This window comes from Cuculus canorus, chromosome 2 (assembly GCF_017976375.1).
Source record: "Cuculus canorus isolate bCucCan1 chromosome 2, bCucCan1.pri, whole genome shotgun sequence".
NCBI lineage: Eukaryota > Metazoa > Chordata > Aves > Cuculiformes > Cuculidae > Cuculus > Cuculus canorus.
The window spans coordinates 11,069,375-11,092,979 of NC_071402.1; the positions used below are offsets into that span (position 1 = coordinate 11,069,375).

Below are 23,605 nucleotides of genomic sequence, written 5' to 3' on the forward strand. Positions count from 1 at the left end.
TGTGTTTATGCTGTTTGCATGCCATCTTCCTTTCCATTTCTTCCTTACTTCAGCTATTTTTTGTTCCAGAAAATAATTAATCTTGTTCTGTTTTGGGCTGTTTTGAATTTTATTTAGTCATGTCTTTTGCATGTAAGCCTTTTAGGTTAGTTTTTGTTAAATGAAAGTGGCACTTCACAATGTGTTGGGTTTTTCAAATTGTAAGTATCTTAAATTAAGTAAAAATTAAGAAAATACTATTTTTATGGAGCTGTATATTTATGTGCTTCAAAAAAGATTTTATAGGGTAGTATTTGGTATCCCATATTTGCGCTCAAAATAATGTATTTCCACTGCACTTTGCAAACAGTGTAAGGAGGGGTTTGCGAGAGCACAGATACAGAATAGACTTCTGTTGCTTAGAGTAAGATCATTCGCTTTGTGCTTTTAAAGCAGAACTTAGACAATTGCTAGTGTGAACAGCAAGGGGCAGCTTGGGGGAAGAAGGATTGGCAATATGCCACAACTTGCTAAAAAGTGGAGTGTGACAGCGATAATTATTTTTAAACACAGAAGCATTTGTAATGTAGAAAGATTCTTTTTGTGTTCTGTGCAACCGCTTGTTGGTGCTATGTGGCTTTGATGCTGGCAGAAATTGTGTACATGACCTGGGAATCTTGGGCAGTGTTATTGTCAGGATTTGTGGAGCTGGTGATGGGTTTGCTGGTCTGTGAGCTTTAATCGTACTTTACCCAGTAATCATGCACATGAGTTTATCTGCTGCTGGAGTAAAAAGATTAAGTAAAATTGTTCTCTAGTGACATGAAAAGTAGTAAGTTTTCTTCAGTGGCCAATTCGTAGCAGCAAAGCTGCCTTGTGTAGTGAAGGGAGTTTTGATGCAGTGAGTGATAGCTGTTGAGCCAGCTGTTGCTAGTTCAGGGTGTGTTGTTGCCAGTATAAAGGTAAATTTATTGGCACTAAGCAGTTGTGGATGCCTCATTGTGCACCAAGAAGCTGTGGATGGCGCATCCCTGGAAGTGTTCAGGCCTAGGTTGGATGAGGCTTTGAACAACCAGATCTTAGTGGAAGGTGTCCCTGCCCATGGCAGCAGGGTTGGAAGTACATGATTTTTAAAAGTCCCTTTAGACTCAAGCTGTTCTGTGATCCTGTGGTATTCATCGCCAAGATTAGCTTTTACCCAGCAGAAGCTGTTTGTAGAGCCTGGCTTGTGGGGAAATTTTTTTATCTGTCACTGGATGTTTTCAAGTGTTGTCACTTGTCGTGGGCTTTTCAGCATCTCCTACATAGCAGAAGTTAGAGAGTGTATCTTATCTGTGTCATCATAGTATCTGGAAACAAATCTCATAGTTTTATTTTTCAGTTATCTCTGAATGTACCATGTGCACAAAATTACCTAAAGTCAGAAATATTAATGTAACTCAACTGAGAACTTACAGGGAGGAACTGCCCAAATTATTATTATTCCCAAATGTGGCGGAATGCGCACAAGATCAAATATCCACTCCATGTTCATTAGGAAAAACATGATGCTAACTTCATTTTATCTAGAAAGAAAAAACTTAGATAGCAATTAGTATTTGCATTCATGCTTTTGCAGGCATGACTTCTTCTGAGTAGGAGTGTGGTTGCAAAGAAGGATCCAAAGATCAACTGTCAAAACAAATTACAATTTAGCAATACTTCACTTTTGAGAGAGAGATTTTTGCAAGCAGTATCTACTGGGCTGCCATTTAAGTAATACTTGAAAAATAATATAATTACTATTATTCTTTCAACTCTTTAGAGACTACAAAAATGAGCTTGCTCATCTTATGTGACCTTTAACAGCACTGAAAGGTGGATTTTTCTCATGTACACTGGCTTGGAAAGAGGCTGTTGCATTGGATCAGGCCGTGTATCTTAACAGCAGAAGATGCGAGGGAAGTTCAGCTGATGGGATCTCTGTTCAGATTTGGAATTACCTCAAAATATATTTTCTGGAAAAATGTATTTCCTGATTTGATTACTGATGCTCTCTTTATTAGTTTATATTTAAAAGAATTGACATTTCAAATTTTCAGAGAAATCATGATTTTAAAAAAATTCTTTTAATTGTTCTTACTTTGATAGTAGCTGGTAAATGATGGAATGCTAAATGATGTTGGCAGCCGTTGTTACAGCAATAAGTGCTTGTTCATGTGTTGTTTTGGTTTGCTTTCTCTCATTTGGTCACTTTGAGATTTTAAGTAATTCAGGACAAGTTCAAACTGTGCCCGTCTATCAATCTTTTACATGAGGAAATTGGGTATCTCTAGAAAATTCTGAACCACTCCCCTACTTCTATCATGCAGATGTGCTGAGACCAACAATTGGAAGCAGACTTCAAACTGGTGGCTGGCAAGGCCAGGACAAAGGATCAGAGAGGGAAGGATGGGAAGGGTGGTTTGAATCACTTCTCTACGTGCAGAGTTAAGTGAGTTTGGTAGTCTGTTCATGTCTGAGTGGATCTACAGGGAACCAACTCTTGACTTTTATCTTCTCTTTCAGTTATATTTCACTGGGGAAATTAGGGTTTTGTCTTACTGCAGTTGCAGTGGAAATAACTTACTAACCTGTCTAGTGTATGTTTATTGTCCATCAGATAAAGTATGGATTTTATTGTGAAGAAAACTGATACCAGTGCTTAACAATGTAATTTTGTATGGTGCCATTGCTCTGCTTTGTTATGTGGATATTGCTGCTGGGACTTGAGCAGACAGCAAGTGTATTTTCTAACACAGGCAATAGTAAATGTCAGTCCTTTCTGTCCTAGGGTTAGGTTGAGTGTTAGCTGGCAGATGGAAGACTCACTTCTTTTAGTCCCTTGAATCCAGTGTATCATCCATGCATTTTTGGTGAAATAATCTTGTGTCTGACAGTACATGTATGTGGCTACCAAGCATTCATTATACCTATTTATGTGTATAATCTTAAGTATTTTATACCTTACTTGGATTGGGGTTTTTTACTATAATAAAATAATTTCTTAAAATAAGTGGAGGTGCTTTTACCATGGGTACATAGATTGTGCATGCTCTGATAGCCTTCAAGCTTCTGTCATGGATTTGTCTTGGGCAAAATATTGTAACTGTTTAAAACACTTCTGGTTTTGGTATATTATTTGTGTGATGGGTTTTGATAGTGGTAGGATATGGAATTTTTAGGGCAAACATCCTAAAAATGGAGTGAAATTCCAAACCTCCTTTGATATGAAGATGAGCAGTTTGTTCCAGCTGGAAAATGCATCTCCTCTGGATAATAATCTACTTGAAGGGATTAATAATGTATGCTTACGTATTAATGTGATTGTCAGCATCTTGAGCAACTCCTGTCTTCTTATTATTGTAATGCTGAAACAGTAATCAGGATGGGGTTTTTTCTCTTCAAGTAAAGATTTGCAAGGTGCACAAAGATGTTTTTTTCTGTACATCTGGTGAGCTGAAGGGGCTGTAGCATCCTCTGTGCAAATGTGTGCCTCTAGAATGATGCTGATTTCTAGACAAGCTAAATTGGATATATATGTATAAAACACTTGGGCAATCAGTTTCTGTTGTAGTAGCTTTACGTGGTTCAAGAAAAGAAGATTTTTGTATTGCTCAAACTATGCTTTTCATGTTTATAAGGAGTAAGTACATAAAGTATTCTTAAGTGTGATCTCCAGTATATAGATTTTTACATACAAGTGCATGTGTACAAACATATACGTATAAGTATCCACACAAATGTATGTACACGTCTAAACAGAATAAAAAGACACCAGGTTCTAAAGAGACAGTGGTCTGTAAATGTGAGTTTGATAACTTTTAGTGCATCAAAGATAGATAGCAATCCAGAATCCAGAACTTTATACACTGCAGTATAATTTCTGTTTTAAAATTTAGTAGCTATTTAAAATGGAGCATGCCCCAAAATTAGAAGTGCTTTTTATTGGGAAGAGATCAGCTTCTAGAGGGTTGAGGAGAGTCAAAAGCAGTGTCTGTCTGTGTGAACAGCATTGCATGGCTCTGCCTTGTCTAGCAGAGAGGACTGCAGTGTGGCTTATGAAATAGCGACATACACCTTTTCTGACTGTCATGGTTTAGCCCGCCTTGGCTTGATCGGCAGCTAAACACGAGCATTTGTGATTCCAGTCTTCACCCATCCACCCAGAGAAAGGGAAATGGAGAGAGAGACTTGCGGGCTGGGAACTAAAACAGCTTTAAATGAAACAGTAATAATAAGGAAAATACTATTGATAAGAAAATAAAAATATATATACAAATATACAAAATCAAACTCCCTGATGACTGTACATGAGCACTGGTGCTGCAGAGCAGGCACAGGAAAAAGGTCTCACACTGGACTTCGCAGCAGACAGGAGCTGGATTCAGGAACTGGATTCAGAAGTACATGCATCTGAGATTGGGGCAAAAGGACAGATGAGGTCCTTATTAGACACCGGCCATGAGAGAAGAAGGCATGACCTTTGTGATACCTCTGTTTAATACAGAGTATGATGTATATGGAATGGAATACTCTTTTGGTCAGTTTTGGGTGTCCTGTCCTGTCTGCCCCTTCCTGCAAGTGTGACCCTTTTTTGCCCCTTTGACTTAACAGTGTTTCATCACCTCAGGATGTCCTTGGCTTCCATAGAAACAAATATAAGCAATGGCCTTTCTGCATACCAATGCCCCATTACTTTGGTGATTATCATAGATTTTATCATTTCTGAAAAGAAGTCTGAAAACATGTCGTTAACTTTCAGAAAATGAAGTTACTTGGACTTGAAAAATTAGGAAATTGATTCTGCTTTAGCTCAAACCAGAATATTGACCCAATATTGACTTGTGTGCTGTGTCATGCTGGTAAAAGCATACATGCACCTACCTAAGTGATCTACACCAGTGAAATTATCCATTAGAATTATCCACCCTTCCTCCACCCCAAAATTAATTTGATTTTTCTTTCCTCACGTGGACAAGTTTCCAATTTTTATGTTGGCATGAATAGCTGCCAGTCAGTGTACGTCTTTAATAAGGAGGGTGCTGTGAGAAGTCTTACCTCTGAATGTGAAAAGGTAGCTTCAAGTACAAATTTTTATCAATGTGCAGTGCATTTGATGCAAGGCAAGCTAAATCCACAGTGCTCAAAGGAGCCCATGGTTTTTACGGAGCTGTGGTCACCACAGCAGCTCCTGAACTGAGTTTGCATCTAGCGAACATTGGTGTTCTGGTGTGAGGAAGGAGAGACACTGCTTTCTTCAGTAGTACCAATTTGAACTAGATTGGTAGTTTGAAATTGCAGGCTGTTCAAAGTAGCTAAATTTTAGCAGAAAGGAGAGAATAAATCTGGGCTGACTGTCTGGGGAGGTCCAGACTGGTTAGTTAGAGTTGATCCTGTATTATCAAGTTTTCTTCTTGAGCATAAGCTTCAACATAAGGGAATGCAGGAATAGGAGACCTCGTCAGGGCGTATGTTGGGGTTATGTCAGAAATCATGCGTAGCAAATCTGCCAAGTTTGATAAGACAAGGAGCTTTCCTTGCTTAATTTTATATAAGCAGATTAAATATGATGGGAGGTTTTTTTCATAGTTTCTTTACTAATATGTCTCGGGGGGATTTTGCAAACATTAATTTTCTATTATTTGGAGTAAAGATGGAGCTTGTCTCCAAGATGACCATTTTCAAGAATAAAGCTTTATTTAGCAAAGGCAAAAACAAATATGTGTTGCAGGTACCTTTAGTAAATTATCTATCTTTTCAGAATGCATAAGAGGGTAAGAAAACGTTCTCCCAGGGAAGTTAAAAAGTCCTCCTGGGAGGTAGTAGTGCAGAAATGAAGAAAGAAGCATTTTCCAGGACTGAGTGGTGGTGGTGAATAGTTTAGTGTGTAGGAAGAAGCACATCTGAATACCTAGAGATTGTCACGGACACTGTTCGGTTCTCTAAGGCATTGCAGTTTTCAATAATATTAATGTACATCACTTTTACTCTAAGATCAGATTTTGTGTTCTCTACTATGAAAACTAAAAATATTTAGTATTCTAAATACTGGAAAATAGAATTAACAGATACTGCAAAAGCATGCTTTTTCACCTGACTGGGAATAGCATGGATGTTCCTTTCTAGCCTTAACATACTTAAAACATTACTCTGGAATAGGAACTGAGTTGAGTGTTCAGTGCGGCATCCTTCCCTTGCAACAGAGTGCAGCTAAAAATTACCCTCAAAAGATATTCAAGAGAAATGCAATATATTTAAAAAGAAGCTACCTACTTTTATATAAAGCAAACAAATCAAAACCAGACAACCAGAAAAAAAAAACCCCACACATCCCAAATCTCACCAAGTTCCCTAAGTTTTTATGCCTAGAATCCTACATCGGATTGGGTTAGTTCCCACTGCAGTAGGCATTTTATTACACTCTGCCCTAGTGTATGGTTGTAAGTATGTGTGGATTTGTTTTATTCTGAGAGTTTTGACTTGGGAGAACTACTTCATGTAAAGTTAGCATTTGCAAATATAGAAATATAACATTGACCTGTGATGTCATTCTCACTTAGATCACTGGCTCCTTCAGGCAGTGGATGTCATTCCTCTATATTGCATTGCTCAGTGATTGCTCTCTTAAAATAATGGCTGTTCCTTTCCCTCCTGCTCCCATATTAGTAATTAAATTTAATTCTATATCAAATTCAGTTTGGAAGATTTTTCTAGTCTATTTGTCCTAGTCTTCTAGATTGATATCCTTAGGAGCAAGTACCATCTTTCATGGAGTTTTATTTGTTTTTATTTGTTTTCTCCTCATGAGTTTGCTTCAATATTAGAACTTAGGTCCGAGTTTTGTCCTTGAATCTCATCAATGCTAACCATTGTCTTTTTTTCCAAAATACTGTTTTCAAATTCTTACACTCTCCTGTCTTCAAACTCTTAATAGACAAGTGAATAATTTTTTTTTTTGGTCATTGAAGATAGAGAGAACTTGGGTAGAAATGTATGATAACAACTGTCTTGCATAGAATGAAGCAGAAGAAAAATCTTTTGACAGCGTTTGCAAAAGGGTCCAAGGAGAATCACCAGCTGTGCACTGTCTGGAAAAGGAACACATAGTTCTCAATATTTTATTGAATTTTAAAACTTTAACTCTCTTCTGTCAAGTTGAAAGTCAAGTTGAAAGTCCATTTTTTTACTAGGGAGCAAAAGAAGTATGATAGTTGCACATCTGAATGTTTGAATCCCTTGTTCTGCTGATAAACTAGAGATAAATAGTATTAGAAAGCACTTATATAAATTCTATGATTTTAGACTTTCTGGTTTTAGCAGCCACAGAAGTGGTGGTGTGATCTGAGAATATGGTTGTTTTCAGATAAAATAAAACACTACATTTTGGTTTGTTACAGACTTTTGTGTATTGTTCACCTATAATATTTTGTTTGGTTAAAATTGGGCCCCCTCAAAATAGAACTATTATATATTAATTGGTTTCTCTCCATATGGATTCTTCCTGAAAGCATGAATACACAGACATACTCAGCATTTTGAACTTAAGTGAAGATACCACTCTTGGTTACGACCATCTCCAGTGCTTAGCACTCTAGTTGATCTGGAGCTCTTGCTGTGGTTTTTTTTTTGGAGCTCCTGAATGCCCAGTGCAATATACATTAATCATCTCAGCTTTGACAGTGAAAGCTCTGCTTACTCATTAAGTTTTTGCTCATGACATATCTGATGATGACCCTCTTTGAGCTACACCTTGCTGTCAAAGTAACTGCTGTTTTCCCTTGGTCTGCGAGTCTTTAAATATCAGACCCAAAGGAGCTACGATCTTTCAGCTGTTTGGATAATATGTCTACCCAAGGGTTGCTGCAACATGAACTTTGTGGTCTACAACAGTGGACAGACTCCGTTGAGTTGCTGTCCTGGCAGTACTTCTGAGTAGAAGTTCTCCAGTCTTCAGTGATTTGAACATGCATAAAATATGGCAAACACTGCTGGCTTCATTAAAACTTGAGATTATTGATCTGACTTATGTGATAGGAAATTTCCTATGATCCAGATGGAGAAAAAAATATGGGAAATTATTCAAACATTGTTCTGAGTTCTTCATGGGTAGCGGGGAACCAAGTACAACGTATTAAGTATGAAGAATATCCGAAACTCCCACTTAAGTGAAATTAGCTGTATCACTGCACGCTGTACTAGTATATAGCTTTTAAAATTCTTAATTCCACAAGTCTAGACTAATGTTTACTTTGGTTTTGGTTTCTGCTGTATCATAATAGTTCTTTCTCACATTAATTTCATTTCTTAGATCGGTCGCCAGTGAGTAGAGAGAAGTTATTTTGCTTAAAAAATGAAGTATCTAGAAATATAATCTTAAATTAATCATTACTTAATAACGTTTTCTTCTGAATTTTGAAACTATTGCAAAAATTTTGATTTTCAGAATGGCAGGATCCTGAAGAGGCATACTTAATTATTATTATTATAATAATTTCAGTCACATTATGTAGCACAAAATTAGATCTTGGGCCTTTTTGGTTTATTTTGCTACTTTCCCTCTTCTGTGTTCATAAAATTTTGTCATGGAGTTTGCGGTAAGGGGTTAGTGGGATCAGCTGTGTCCAGAGGTGGAAGATTACTACTGTGGGAAAACTGTAGATGTTAACAACAAGTGTAAGATGATGTATGAAGTATAGGTCTGTAGTAGAAGCATCTGCTAACTAGTTTTTGGGCTTTTTTTTCAAAATGTATTATAATTTCAATAAAAGCTTTGTCCCTCTCAAAACTAGAATAGTATTTTTTCCTATTAGAACTGTCACTGCTGCTCCGCTCTACCTCCTGAGCATTTTCAGTTCAGTTCTTTAATTCATCTTGAAGGGTTGAATGACCTCAGACCTTCCTGCAGGCTGAATATGGTTGTCTCTGCAGTTTTTCCAGCCTGTGAAACTACTTACTTTGTGGGTTCCTGTTTAAATGTTCTAGTGTATTCTCCTGAACAATGATATAAATATTTAAGGTTTGTTTATTTGTTGTTACTGTAGGCATTGGATCAAGACAGAACTGCGCTACAGAAGGTGAAAAAATCTGTGAAAGCAATATATAGTTCGGGTCAAGGTAAGACATTGTTTTCAGTTGTCCATGAGCATTTGATTTCAAGTTCGAGAAGCGTTTTGCAATTTATCCTGTTGAGGTGTTACACCATAAGAGATGCTTTTCTGTTTAGAAGTGCTTGGATTTAAAAATTTTCTTTCTTTGATTCTGATTATACATCAGATGAATTTGTTCTCCAGTTCTTTTATGCTCATATTCCTTTTCAAAGGCCTCTAAGAGCATTTCCATGGGTAAATTTTCCTGCTCTTGTAACATTTCAAGCAGTTACCTTCAACTGAAATAGTGACAGGACAGTGTCCTAGACTGAATTTATGGAGTGCACTTCTAAGTAAAGGAAGAAGGAGAACTTGTCAAAGTTTATAAAAGCTCTCCCCTCATAACATGTACAATAAAGTTAGATAAAAATTTCTTACCTAAAACTGTGAAGGTTTATTTTGCTTGTTTGAAGACACTGTTGATGTTTTATTCAAGCTATAGTAATAACTTTCATGGGATTGATTGCTGGGATATGAATGGATAATCTGTTTGAGTACAGTGACTGTTGATGATCAAACACAGATCAATATACAAATTATGTTTTAAAAGCACTTTAAAGTATATCTGGCTTCTACCTCTGTTTCTCTTAAGGTCTAAAAACTGTGCCAAAGGTAGATAGGGTAGCAGAGGTGCTCTCCTTCCAGTAACCATCTGGCTATGAATACTGGATTTTAGAAAATTCCAGTTCCTTTCCCCTGTGAATAATAATCAGTTTAGCAAACATTTTCCTTATGCAAAGCCTCTTCTGAGTGATCTTAGTTTGTGTTGTTTTGTGTGTGCCATCCCATTAACTTGTATTTTTGGAAGTGTGTGGGTTTTTTAATGTATTGTAGGTTCTTAATATTTTTCTTATGTCAGCCACTAGTATTGTTGCTCTGCTAGCACCATATTTTAATTAGCTTTTCTACAGCTTCAGCTGATGATGAATGTTTTCGCAATAAACTGTGAAGCCTGATACAAAGTGAGAATAGTATTTGGTACATGTGTACTTAGTTTAATGCTTTTAAAATTATTAAGATACTCCAAGCAGCTTTTCCACTTCAAAGTACCTGCTTCTCAAAACTGATGAAAATTGTACAACTCATGGAAAACGTTCTGCCTGTTTTGGAATATATAAATTATACTAGTGATTTTAGCTACCATTCGATTTGAGTCTTGTAATAAAAGTAATATTGCTTTCGAAGTCTGTAAGTAGGTAATACTGTATCAGGAACTACTCACATCGAGTAAAAGCAAAGACAATCAGTTAATGGTTTTAATTGTCTGCCTCTGCACTTATAAAGGAGCAGAGGAGATAGGTAGCTGTTTTTCTTTTTTCTTTTTTTTTTTTTTTTAACAATTCTCATTTCAAAGGTACAAGTCAGTATGAATTCTTTAGGATAAAGAAAGCACTATACATAATACTCTAGCTCCCTCTTCAGTGACTGAATTAAACCTCAAACTCGTTTTGCCTGCTTGTACAAAAAGCCTTGCTAAACCAGCTATTTTTTTATCATACTTCAGTTATGAAAGTGAATTTTGTGGGTGGCTAACGTCATGTAAAACACAATAAAAGTGGCTGTAACATGCATTGTTGTTCGTTAGCTCAAGCGAGAGTTAGGTGACTATTTTCATATTTCATAAGAAAGCCCCTAACTACATTTTGAGAACTCAGAACTGGAATTTTGATATACAAACTTAAATTTATTTGCTAGAAGGAGAGACTATACTTAAACTGCTAGAGTACGAAATGTTTTTTAAAACTCCCCTGCATCATAATCTCTTTAGAGAACTCTAGCTGGACTGGTGAGAGATGGTTATTCAGGGGCGATAGAAATTATTCTCTCTTTAGTTATCCAATTCATACTCTACCAAGAGTCATAGCTAGGATTTTTTTTTTGTTGTTGTTGTTGTATCAGTTTTTGGGGGGAGTTGGTTTTTGCCTGAAGTAACATTTGAACAGTGGCATTCACACAATGCAATGTCTCATACACAATTCTTCAGGAAGTGCTCACCCTCTGGTCTGTTGGGTTTATTCCACTTCATTGCTGAATTCTGAACCACAAGAGATTCTCTTCTATTGTGAAGACAGCTTAAATGTCACCCAAATACTTTTTGCTGTTTGAGCACATCCCTGACCCATTTGTCATATTTATTTATTATAAACCAAATTCATGTTTGTTTATGATCTAAGTGATGTTGAATGCAAGGCTACCAAAGAATGAGAGAAAAAAGACTCTGATTTACTTATTGGCTCACCAACTGCATCCACCTCTTTAAAATAACACTGTTGTGATACTATCATCTGCTGTATCCCATTATACAGTCATATTTGGATTTATATCTGCTGCTGTGGAAATGAAGACATACCAGCACAAAGTTGTGGAATCACTTAGAAAGTTCCCATCAATTTTTCCCTATCTGTTTGGGAAAGTGCTATTCATTACATCCAGTAAGACATACAAATTGATATCTCTTTCTCACAACTTCCTCCTTATCTGGCTTGCTGTTCATTTCTGGCATGATAGATTGCCTCTGTAACTAGGAACCCATCTTACATGAATAGTGCTTGAACTTACTGGAGAATCTGTTCTGACTAGCTTTCCTGTAACATTTGGATTGAATTGTAACAGCAATAGATTGCACAATTAGGTTTGCTGTAGATTTTTTCAGTAGCTCTTTTTCATTAGTTCCCTGGTGTAACTCCCAAGTACACTCAAAAGAATTTACACAATAGAGAAATAAAAGCATAAAATCCATGCAAGACCAAAGGTCCTGAGTTACTGGAGTAGCAGGGCACGTGGTCTCCCACGATGATCAACAACAAATGCTTGAGGAAGTAGAATAATAGTGCAGAGATGGAGTGATGGTTTTTATTTATTTTTTTAACGCTTTTCCAGTTCACAGCGATATGAAGGCCAGGAATTACCTGAGTCAGGACTGATATTGTAATGCTTAATGGACTTTTAAAATTCATTTTGTCTAAGAAATTTAAATTTATGTAGAAATTTATTGTTCACAGTCTTACATCAATCTGGTTATATGTACCCTTGCTCCCTGTCAAATTTGTCCCATGTGCGCTCATCAGACCTCAACTCCCACAAGGAAGAGACTGGCCCTGTGTGTTTCTCAAATCATGGGCCTCGAGCCCACCGGAATGACACGTTTGATCTGAAATTGAGGAACTTCTGCGTGTTTTGGAGCACAGGAGTCTGTAGGATGCTTTGAAGTCCTAAAGCTTGCTGAGTAGTGTTTGAGGACTTTTGGGTGGATGAATCCCAACTTTATTCAATGACATCCTTTCTATCTGTTGAAATAGGTTTCTTAATTGAGTTGTTACCGTGGTTTCCCACAACATCCCTCCTCTGAACTCCAGGCCTAGAGGTTTCTTAGACTGTTCGTTAATTGTTTGGGGTTTTTTTTACAGAAACAGTAACATACATTTAATCATCCTTACTTGCATTCTACAAAATGGCAGCACCAACTTCCTTTTTTAAAAACGGAAGGAGTGAATTTTGGGCAACAGGGTCAAGAGCTGCACACATAGTTAAGGATTTAAGCACACTTTGGATCCTTTTATGTTGCTTTATTACACGCTCTGTTTTTTTTTCTTAATTATTTATGATGTTTAACTTTGTTTTGCCTGGTACTGAACGTCAAGGTTGTACAACTCCAAAACCTTTTCTTTATACTGTTTAGTTACACGGTAAATTCTTAAAGCTAAGAAGTGTTTTCCCTCATGTGTTAACACTGCCTAGTGGACACTTTCATGCACTGGCCATTCAACGTGGGATTCCACATCTTCCTGACGCGAGTCTGTTGCTGTAGGTTCCTTGCACAATTAATGTATGTATGCACAGATATCCAGGGTGAGAAACATCTGATTCCTGCACAGTTAGATTAGGATGAGCTGTGACTTTTCCTGTGCTGAATATAAGGGGAAGGGTGGACCCGAAGTTCCAATCTTTGTTGTAGAAGTATTTGGACAGATAAACCACACTTTTGGAGACAGCTTTCGGTTGGCCTGAATAACTTGTAGTAGTGTATGGAAAAGAAGAACAGAGTTTATCACTATGAATCTTATTTCCTAACCCGTTTATATGTAGTTAAACGATACGGGCCTTATCACTATTCTGTGCAGGACCTCACTGGTGACCTCCCTCTGTTGATAAAATTAACTCTTTATTCTTTCATTGCCCTCACTGCATCTTTTTGACCTGTTTTCACTTTGTGCAAAGCTCATCTCTGATTGTTTAGTTCCTCTCAGTATTTTGGTGAGGGAAAGACCATTTCAGAATTCCATATAGATCATTTAATGTGGATTTCGTCTCTCCACATGCTCGCTGATCCCCTTAAGGGCATAGTTTTGTGAAGTGAAAATTTTTTTTATAAAAAAAAAATATGTTTTTTGTTCAGCATTTTGTATTGATTCACATGTCCACCAACTCTGTTCTGCACTGTAATTTGTACAAGATTGCCTGAGAATTATTATAACATCAGCATTATTGCCCTGCTGATGCATACTGGAAATCTCAGTTCTCTCTGGAGCTCTTATTAAAAATAGCTATTATATTTGGTTGTCATTCTTCGTGTAGTATTGAGGTTGTTATAAATAAGAGAGTTAACTTTACAACTATGTAGTGTGCTTATTTTATTCTTTTGCACATGGATTTAAGTGGCCTGGCATTGCCCGTTTTGTCAGCTTCTATGAATTCTGCTGTTACCACTTAGATTTGGTATAAATCTTATGAAACAGAATTGAAAGAAAATTCTTCCATGAGAAATTCTTCAAGCATGTCAGCGATGAACATAGATGCAAAAAGAAATCATTTACCTTTCTGGGATGGCTTCACTCTCAGCGCCCTTACACAGTGCTAGAATAGAATCATAGAATCATAGAATGGTCTGAGTTGGAAGGGACCTTAAAGATCATCCAACCCCCATGCCATGAGAAGGGACACCTCCCACTAGATCAGGCTGCCCAAGGCCCCATCCAACGTGGCCTTGAACACCTCCAGGGATGGGGCAGCCACAGCTTCCCTGGGCAACCTGTTCCAGTCCCTTACCACTCTCATTGTGAAGAATTTCCTCCTTAAGTCTAGTCTAAATCTGCCCCTCTCCAATTTATAGCCATTCTCCCTAGTCCTGTCGCTGCAAGCCTTTGTAAACAGTCTCTCCTCAGCTTTCTTGTAGCCCCTTCAGATACTGGAAGGTTGCTGTAAGGTCTCCTCTGAGCCTTCTCTTCTCCAGGCTGAACCACCCTAGAGAACCTTGCAGACTCACTGAGATGCTCCTTGCTTTGGAAGTCTTTGAAAGAAACTTTTATTACTTTTCCCTTCAGCAATCTCAGTCCAGAAGGCATTTTTACTGCCAAGTCCAGATAAGAATATGGCAATAATTTTTTTTCTTTTCTATTATTTTTTCATTAGATTTCAGCTGTGTGAAGGATGAAATGAGAAAGAATGCTTCCTTGTTTCAAATACCTTCTTTTGCCATCCTTTTTAACCTTGCCAGCTTTCTGGCCTTTTCTACAGCCTTTCTGAGTCTTTTTTCATGTGTTTGGCTTTCCATTCATAAATGCAACTTGGCTCTGACCTTGGTTATTTTTCCTCTGGCTACCCATGGAACACAGCTGTTTTATAAGTGCAACATAAAAATAGCTTCTAGTTGATCAGGTTTCTGAACTGTAATACTCTTTTTTGGATTTAAGCAGATACGCAGAAATAATTCTCAGTAATTTAGACATTCTTCAGGTTTCTTTGGGCGTAATTAAAGTATAAACAGTAAACAGAAGAGAGTTGTGTTTGCACATTTTTTTTTTCCTGTAAACTATTTAACTTTTTGGTTGAGTTTTTGTTGTTCGATGTTTGCATAGATCTGAACAAAACTGTTTTAGACAAAGGAAATGTGATTCTAGCTGCAGTATATAAAAGCTGCTCTTTAACCTCACTTCAGTGTTCATTCTTCAGTTTCCATACTCAATATGCACAAATAGGCATGAATTTCACTGGTTTCAGAAGCATATGCTAAAATTCTGGTCACTTTTGAATGAGAAATAAATTTAGTGCTTAATGAATGTTGTGGGTTTCAGTGAAAGAGTGCAAACTCTTTTTATGCCTTGGGAACCTGATTTAAGTTTTCTATCTTTGTCCTGGGAAAAGTTTCCCACAAGGTACCTTCTTTAGGCATAGACCACTTTAGGTCAGTGTCTGGGGTAGCAGAACAAGGTGGGATTGAGCCCTGGGAGTCCTTAATCTTGAGCCTCCACAGTGCTCAGTGCAAGCGTGCTCCCTGCATCTGCTGAGTGCTGCTGTGTAGAAGGCTGCTGCACGCTCTGCGGCTGTTGTTCTTTCCTCAGTTGCTTGGGTCTGTGTCTTCAGATTCGTTTATACTATTTCCTCCTCTTGACACATAACTCTTACTGCATGCATTATAGCATAGAAGCGAGGGTTGCTGCAACATTGCTGCACAACAACCCCTACCAAGGTTTTCTGAAAAACAAAGATAAATTCTCTGCTGTTTCTCAGAATAGAATAGAATATTTCAGTTGGAAGGGGCCTACAGTGATCATCGAGTCCAACTGCTTGCAGTTGAAGGTCTCTTTCAGCTTGGAAAATGCAGCTGCTGTCCTACAGTGAGGCCCTCAACAAGGACTTGGCTGGATACTGGCTGCCCTGCTAGATCCCATCAGGGAAGGCATAGTTAGTGAAGCCCTTTTCCCTGCTCATAGTCCCTTTGAAGGGAGCTTCCTTTGCCAGTGGGCACAGAGCCCATACTCAGTTGTCCATGATTCTGGCATCTCTCTGGGAACTGCTAAAGGAAGAGTATGTCTGTCTGGGGAGACTGTTCTGTTTTCATCTGAGCTTTATTTATGAGATTGGGATGACGAGCCAGTTCTAGAAGGCAAACATTATCCTTTATATGTCTTGCTATCAGTGTTTGTCTCCCTCTCTAGGGTTAAGTCTTTCCTACAGTAATTGTATCTAAGGAAGTAAACATCAAATAATGTACATTATAGCTTTCTTTCTGCAAAAGAAATTCTATTAGGACACTTAAGAAGTAATTTCTGTGTTCACATGGTGCACCTACAGGCATATTAAAGCATGTTTTTTGCTCTAAGCTTGTCGGTTTTCATATGTTTTGTTTCAGCATAGGCTGTGTTGCAGATTTAATATTTCATCCCTGTCCCTTTAAGGTCAATCAGGGCCCTACCTTACCACTTCAGTAGAAAATATTTTGTCTCCTTTTACAAGACTGAAGTTGATACTTATGTAAAAATTGAGATTTTATTATGCTTACACAGTGCTTGAATTTTTTTTTTTTGTATGTGTGTCATAATTACAGAATTACTCCTTTTACTTTATAACCAAAGCTTAGATTTGGGTGATTTGATATTGGGGATTCTCAAGAATTTCCTATATATTGTTCTAGGACAAGAATCTGCTTCCTGCTTCTTCTTTCTGACAGGGAATTTCTTTTGCCTTTCCACAGTAAAAAGGAAGTCTGCAGCTCTTTTTCAGTCTCTACAAAACTATTTTTTGAAAATCCTCTATGAAACAACACAGCAGTTAAAATCAAAATGCTGGGAAATACGGTAGGGTTAGAAGTGCTTTGCAGATTTCTTTTTGACCTTGTTCAATTATCCTTCCTTTTCCTTCAGCACAGTAGGGTACACTTGAGCTTTATTAGCTCAGGACTGCATAAACCAGCACTCCTTCTTAGGTAAAGTCTTCTGTGTATATTTATGTAACAGCTTTTACATCAAAACAAAACACATTTTATTCTTATATAGTTGTTTCTTTGGTTTTAATCTAAGCTATTCAGTTAAAACTGTATGCTTTTGGAACAGTTTTTTTTTAAACATATTGTTGAGTTACAAGCTATAGTAACGTATGATTAAATATTTAGCCTTTTGAAAACCTCAGTGTTAAAGTCTGATTTTAGATTGTAACTTGTCTGATGTGTGAGGCATGGGCTTTGGTTTTGGTACATAAGCATGGTGGCATGATTCTAATAGGTTTTCACTTTTTTTTGTTGTTGTAGCTTTAGTGCATTGTTGCTTTGACTACCTGTAATATCTTAGAAGTGCTATTGTTTAACTCTTCATCAGCTCTTAGTTAATATCAAAGTAAATTCATGCATTGGGGGACATTATCCGTGAGCCTTGTTTGAAGTTTGTCGTCCACCTCTGTAATTCAAAGGCTCTCAGACAATATGACAACTTGAAGAATATAAAATTTACAGGTCTTTTGGGGAAAAACATGGTACCTATTAGCATCTATTCTCTCCTGCCTCCCCCCTTTCATTGTACAGAACTTGTTCTAGTTGGAATAGCTTTGTGGGTTTATATATCTGTGGCTTACAGAAAAACATACTAAGAACAGGAAACTCATTGAAATGAAATGTTGATTTAATTAATATCAACAATTTTCCCCTAAGAGAGATGGAGGTAATAAAGTGTGTCCCAAAGAACTGTAGTGGCAAATTTTCTATTTAGATATGCTAAAATGAAAGTAACAAAACCCATGTAAACAGATGGCAGTAAGGAAAGTAATAGAAACAGGAAAAAACATTTCAGGCACAATGGTCAGAATTCAGAATTTCCTGCATCCCTGCATTAAGGACTTTGCTTGCTTTCACTGGCTTCAGTTTCATGTTCTTGCTTCTGACTGCTCTGTGTGTTTGATTTTCTATGAAATATATTGAAACAAGGTTTTGGCTACATATCGATATAATTTCCATTGCATGGGGTAAGTCTGTTTTTCAAAGAAGATGAAAAGGGAATCTCTGTCTATAGGATGTTTCTTCTTTTAAATTTACAGTCATTCAGACTTGGTCTCCATAAATTTATAGCTGATACTGTTGACTTTTTGTTTTGCAAAAGCATCCTACTTTACAATTAAAAGAAGGTTTGCGTTACAATAGACAATTATAAATTTCTGTCTTGTTTACAAAATGAGGATATGTACTTGTATCGCTTGATTGATCTTTTATTGATCTTACTAGTAATAACTGCAGAGTTTTTTATTGATGTATTACAAATACAAGTTGTTGATTTAAAAGAAGCAGATATATGTTTATTGCTAAATAGTTTTTAATATAAAAATTATAGTTTTCAGTAAATGCATTAACTTGTGGCTTTTTTGAAAGTATTGTTTGTCAGTTGATTTGTTGCTGTATTGCAATGTTTAACCTTAAAATAATAATTTACTGTCCACAAGAAAAACTTTCTGACTTTTAATTTGTCCTCCCAGATCATGTTCAGAATGAAGAAAACTATGCACAAGTACTAGATAAATTTGGGAGTAATTTTTTAAGTCGGGATAATCCAGATCTTGGCACAGCTTTTGTAAAATTTTCCACGCTTACTAAAGAGTTATCAACACTGCTGAAGAACCTGGTGAGTTTCAAACTTTCTTAGTTTTTTTAGTTTTTTCCCCCCAAAAAATACTGAATTTCATTGTCATGGTGATAGATGAGAATTTTAAAGATGCTTTTGCGTTTTTTAAAGAACACCACAGTAATTTCTGCAGAGATTCTATCTGAAGGTTGTTAGCACACACAATTTGTGTTTGACTGTTAATTCATAGAATTGTAGAATGGTTTGAGTTGGAAGGGATCTTAAAGATCATCTAATTTCAACTCCCCTGCCATGGACAGGGACACCTTCCACTAAACCAGGTTGCTAGTCAAGCAGTTAATAAGGAAAATATAATGTTAAGGCATGAATTGAGGCATCGTTCTCAAGTGATTGATGGTGTTATGTATCTCTTCTTATGGATCTTAATTTAAAATAATTCCTGGACTTGAAGTTTTTCCAGTTAAAAATCCAATACCATTAGTTATGGCTGGTTTGTCTTACCTCAATGAGAGAAACTTTCACCTCTTGGAAGAAAAAGAATGATTTGGGGAAGTGGTGTTTTAATGAAATGATGTTAATGGTCTATTTTCCTTATGGTATACAAAGCAGCCATTGCTTAAATATTAGGCTTATGAAGTCGATTTCAATGTTTTGTCTCTAAATTTAAAGTTCATCTTAGGCCTTTTACATTTGAGAGCTGGATAATAAAACTGTAATCATAGCAAATATCTTCGGCCACTAAGTAACGAGGGTACATTTCTTGTGAAATCATATTTCATGGGGTTTGGTATCTGTTGTATTGAGAAAGTGGTGGCTTCAGTTTTATGTTTTTCTTATAGTTTGGATTACTTCCAAGCTTTTTGGTGTGTAAAGTATAAGCAATATTACTGCCTTTCTTTTCTAAAGTCCCTAGCATGATCAGAGCTGCTCTAGGTCGCATCAAAGGTCAATGTTGCCAGTATGCTGGCTTTGACAGTTGTCCGAGAGTGAATCTTGAAGGAAGAGAGCAAACATGTGGGGATCAGTTCTGTACTGTGGTCATGAAAATAGTCTTCATCTTAGAGTTTTGGAGCTGGAGGCAATATCTTTTGCTTTGTAGTCCTTGTTATGTATGACTTCCATGAATTTGTCTAAGGATTTCTGGAATGTATGCTGTACTTGGCACAAAATATGGTGCTAAAATAAACTGCTCCCTGAAATACCCATTCTATTTCTTTTGAACTTGATCCTTTCATTTATTTTTCCCCTGATTCTTCTGTCTTACAGGAAATGTAAGAAGTTCCCTGTTTTTTTTATCAGGAATTTAGTTTGCTACCACTCTTCCTTTCTTCTTCATCTGTTACTTTTCTAGCTGAGTCTTAGTTATTCCATAACTTGCATTATCCTTGTTTGTCCTTTCTCTATCTTCTCTCAGTACTGTCATGCCCTTCTCTGATATGAGGAGTGACAAATGCGCAGACATTTTTCTTGATGATTGTTATTTCATGATGATGATTCTGTATGCAGTTACTTCTCCTTATGCATCACTTTACCTTTTTCAGCATAGACTTCAATCTTTAATTTCATTCTCTCAGCGGTAAGTGTTACAAGGTTCTGATGCAACTCTGCATACCTGGCTTTGCTTTAGTACCCAGCATAGTTTAGTACCAGCAGATGTTCTTGCTTGACTCTGCACTCCTCTGAGATTCACTTGTAAACATCTCGGGCTGCACAGCCACTAACAACGCTCAGAACTGGGGTGTCACTTCTGATTTCTCATGCTTATTCCTGCCTTCTGAGCCTTGCCTCTTCCTCATCACCTACTGACTCACATAAGGATGATTAGCTTATCTGAATGAAGCTTGTTTTCTTTAGGGGCTCTGCTCTGGATCTTTAGGGGCTATTACCTGGATCGTTACCTGGATATGCGAGAGAACTGCTTTCCTTTGTAAAGACTTCTGTAAAGGCTTATTTTGGCCTCCTGTAGTCTTCATTTAGCACACAATTAAAAATAAGTGTTTTAAGTGTGTTAAAGTGCAGCGTGACTATAGTTTGGGACTAGAACTCAAGTTTGTTGGAAGCTCTCCGGACCTCATCATTCCCTCTAGGTCTTCCAACAGAAATTTTTAACTTTTTTCAACTGGCAAAAAAGAAATGGGGGATTTTTTCATTTGTTCATTTATTTAAGGTGGCGCTGATTGAGAGGAAAAAGCTCTTTTAACTTAAGAAGCCACACTTACTCAAAACAACATTATACAATTTCAGTAAACCATGAAGCACTGTTGACCTAAGTTCTGTTGACAGCATTTAAAGTAGGTTATTCACTAATATACTTTGTTCAGCTGTCTGAAATAGACAGTGAGCTTTTTTTGCAAATGTCTGTGTTTTAAGAACAGTTATTTTTCACCTTTCTTCTCTCGAAGATAGGTAGTTCTGCTTTGTTGAGCCACTGTTTTTATTAATCATCATTCTGATATAATACAATTACACTGAAAGAAAGATTTTTATAATATAGAATTAGAAGTTGAGGTCTGATGAAAAATCAGTTGAGGGAAGGACTGTATAATGTCACTGATAAAGCCCCAGTGTAGGTACAGAGGCTTATGTTAATAAAATTAATTGAAAAAATGACAGTAGTTTTTAAGGTGAGTGGCAAGCTAATAGGATTTTGTTTTACATAGAGCAGGTTGTTGCTGCCTTATTTAATAAATTTCTAATGCGATAACGAAGGGTCTTTAAAGACAGGGAGACAAAGAATAGAGCCACATGGTAGGCAATAAAAAAAAAAAAACCTTCAAAAATTTGGATCAACTTTTACTAAACTTTTTGAACTTTAACTATGATTGATTAAACATTTTCCTCTGAATTGTGATTATATGCATATTTTGTGAGAAGGAGAGTGCAAAACAATTTACATTCTTCTGTGTGAAGGAATTGGAGTGATCTCTTTGGGAGTGATATTTGCTTTATTGCTATGATCACTTACTGTGGAATAACGCCAGCAATTTGTATTACACGTACAACTCTTCGAAACCGTCACTTAGAAATTATTGTTATGGACATGTCAAGAATAAAAGCATACCCATTAATCATTCAAACAAAAATAAGTCACTTTGCAAATTTTCCAAAATTTATTATCTTGGATTTGTTGATGTTATCACTGAATGTAACATCTGAAACTTAAAACATATAATGTTATATTTCTGTATATTTGGATTTCTTTTAAGATTTTATTATAAGAATGACACACAATGACCACTTCTGTAATATTTGGCAAGGTGATTAGCCATTGTCAGCATTGGTCTACATTTTCAACCATCTTGGTGTCCCACCAGAACCAGTTTCTCTGCTTTTTCCCATTTCTACCTCCTTTCCGGTTCCAGATTTCATTCTTTATGCAGTAATTAATGACAATAGTACATTAAAAAGCTCTATGAAGATCTACATATGTGAAACTGAGTGTGTTGATATCTTTAATCTAGATGAATTTTTCAAAGAACATTTGGACCATTTGCAGATCACTTGATTTTTTTAAAAATTTTGCAAGATTGCAAAGGTTTGGCTTTTTCCAAAAGTTTAAAGTCTGATTTTCCCCACCTCCCTTTCCTAAAAATGTCCTCAGCTAACCTTTGCAGCCAAATTATCTTTTCTTCACATCCCTCCACTCCAAAGTATCATATATATTTCCATCTCTTAAGGTTTGTTCCTTTATATTGCTCTAGATGCGAGACTGTTTTGCTTTATAAGACGTGCTTCTGATTAATTTGGGCTACTATGTTATTAAGTCTTCACCAATGTAATAAATTACTCCAAAATCTTACCATATTGAAGTAAAACACTGGTATTTAGGACTTTTTTTTCCTAGCTGACATAATAGCTGTTTACTGTTTGGTAATTTCAAGCCAAATATTAATGTCTTGAACTGATTATCCTTAATGGATAAACTTGGAAAAACAACAAAAAAGCTACAGATGTACTATGCTTCATGACTGCTCTGATAACTGCTTTAGGTCTGCCATATCCACTTGTATTGCAGAAATGTGTTCTCTCTGTTTTTATGAATGAGGCTGGGATTAAAAATCTTTGGAATATTCTTTCTCAAAATTCACATTTGAGATATGAACTTAAGGTTGTTGATATGAACTTAAGTTGTTGTTCAACTGATTGAACTGGTAGAGAAAGAAAACAATGATACCTTTTCTCTCATCTGTGTATCAGTGAAGTAGATATTACGTTAATTATTTGTTGGCTTAATATTCATAATTCTTTTACTTCTCCAGCAAAGTTGACATTGCCAGGGAGTTGTTAGTTGTGATGTATCAAGATAAAAAGCCAACAGAGGACAAATTGTGAAAAGGTATAATCCTCTACAAATTGACTGGCTCCTTTTATTTCTGTTATGAAATAGTATTGTGTGGGAAGCATGTGAAAATGTTTAAGCTAAGAAGAAAGAAAAACTAGCTCTTTAAATAGAATCAAAGCCTAGACTGTCAGCTATAAACTACTTTAGTGAAGCCAGGTGATGGAAAAAAAAAAAAAACTTTAGAGGTTTTAATCACCAAAAGTGAATAGATTTCTTTTTTGCTTCATACAAAATTAATATTTGAGCAAGAATTGTTATTGCAGTTAAGGAGCAAGTCCCTTCTTAAGGACAAAGTCCTTTTTCTGATGTTGATCTTCTAAGCCACAAAGAACCTTTGCTCTGTGTTCATGTTATTATTTGAGGCTGCAGCTCAAGAGGTTCTAGTGGCTGTCCTTCGTCTTGCTTTGAATACAATCTGAATATAAGATTTTGTTAATTTAAAAAATACAAAATATTGACATATGAAACAGTTGTTGAGGTATCTTGAAGGTACAAGTGTGTGTCTTATTTTCTGAATTTGAATCAGTCTCATGCTAAGATTAATTATCAGCTATGATATCTGCAAGCTGTCTAAAAAGAGCACAACTTGAGGGGAGGTTGACAAGCTTTCAGGTGATAATTAAGTATTTTTATAATAAAGAACCTGTGTTCAAAAGATCCACCTTGCCTTCTGCCACGCTAAGATGCCACTGGATTCCCAGAGGAAATAAGGAGATTATGAACAGAACGTTATACCTGGAGAACCAGATAGAGTGATTATTTTTATATTCTGATCT

The 23,605-nt window shown here is 36.5% G+C and overlaps 1 protein-coding gene across 4 annotated transcripts in view; it reads left to right on the plus strand.

The window, feature by feature from the left end:
* The window catches only part of ASAP1 (ArfGAP with SH3 domain, ankyrin repeat and PH domain 1), a 157,181-nt gene that overhangs the window by 72,779 nt on the left and 60,797 nt on the right, over positions 1–23,605 (plus strand). For all 4 annotated transcript variants that reach the window (XM_054057653.1, XM_054057654.1, XM_054057656.1 and 1 more), the window contains 2 exons: positions 9,042–9,114; positions 18,381–18,526. In XM_054057653.1, coding sequence (XP_053913628.1) covers positions 9,042–9,114; positions 18,381–18,526 — 219 coding nt within the window. The remainder of the gene's footprint in view (positions 1–9,041; positions 9,115–18,380; positions 18,527–23,605) is intronic.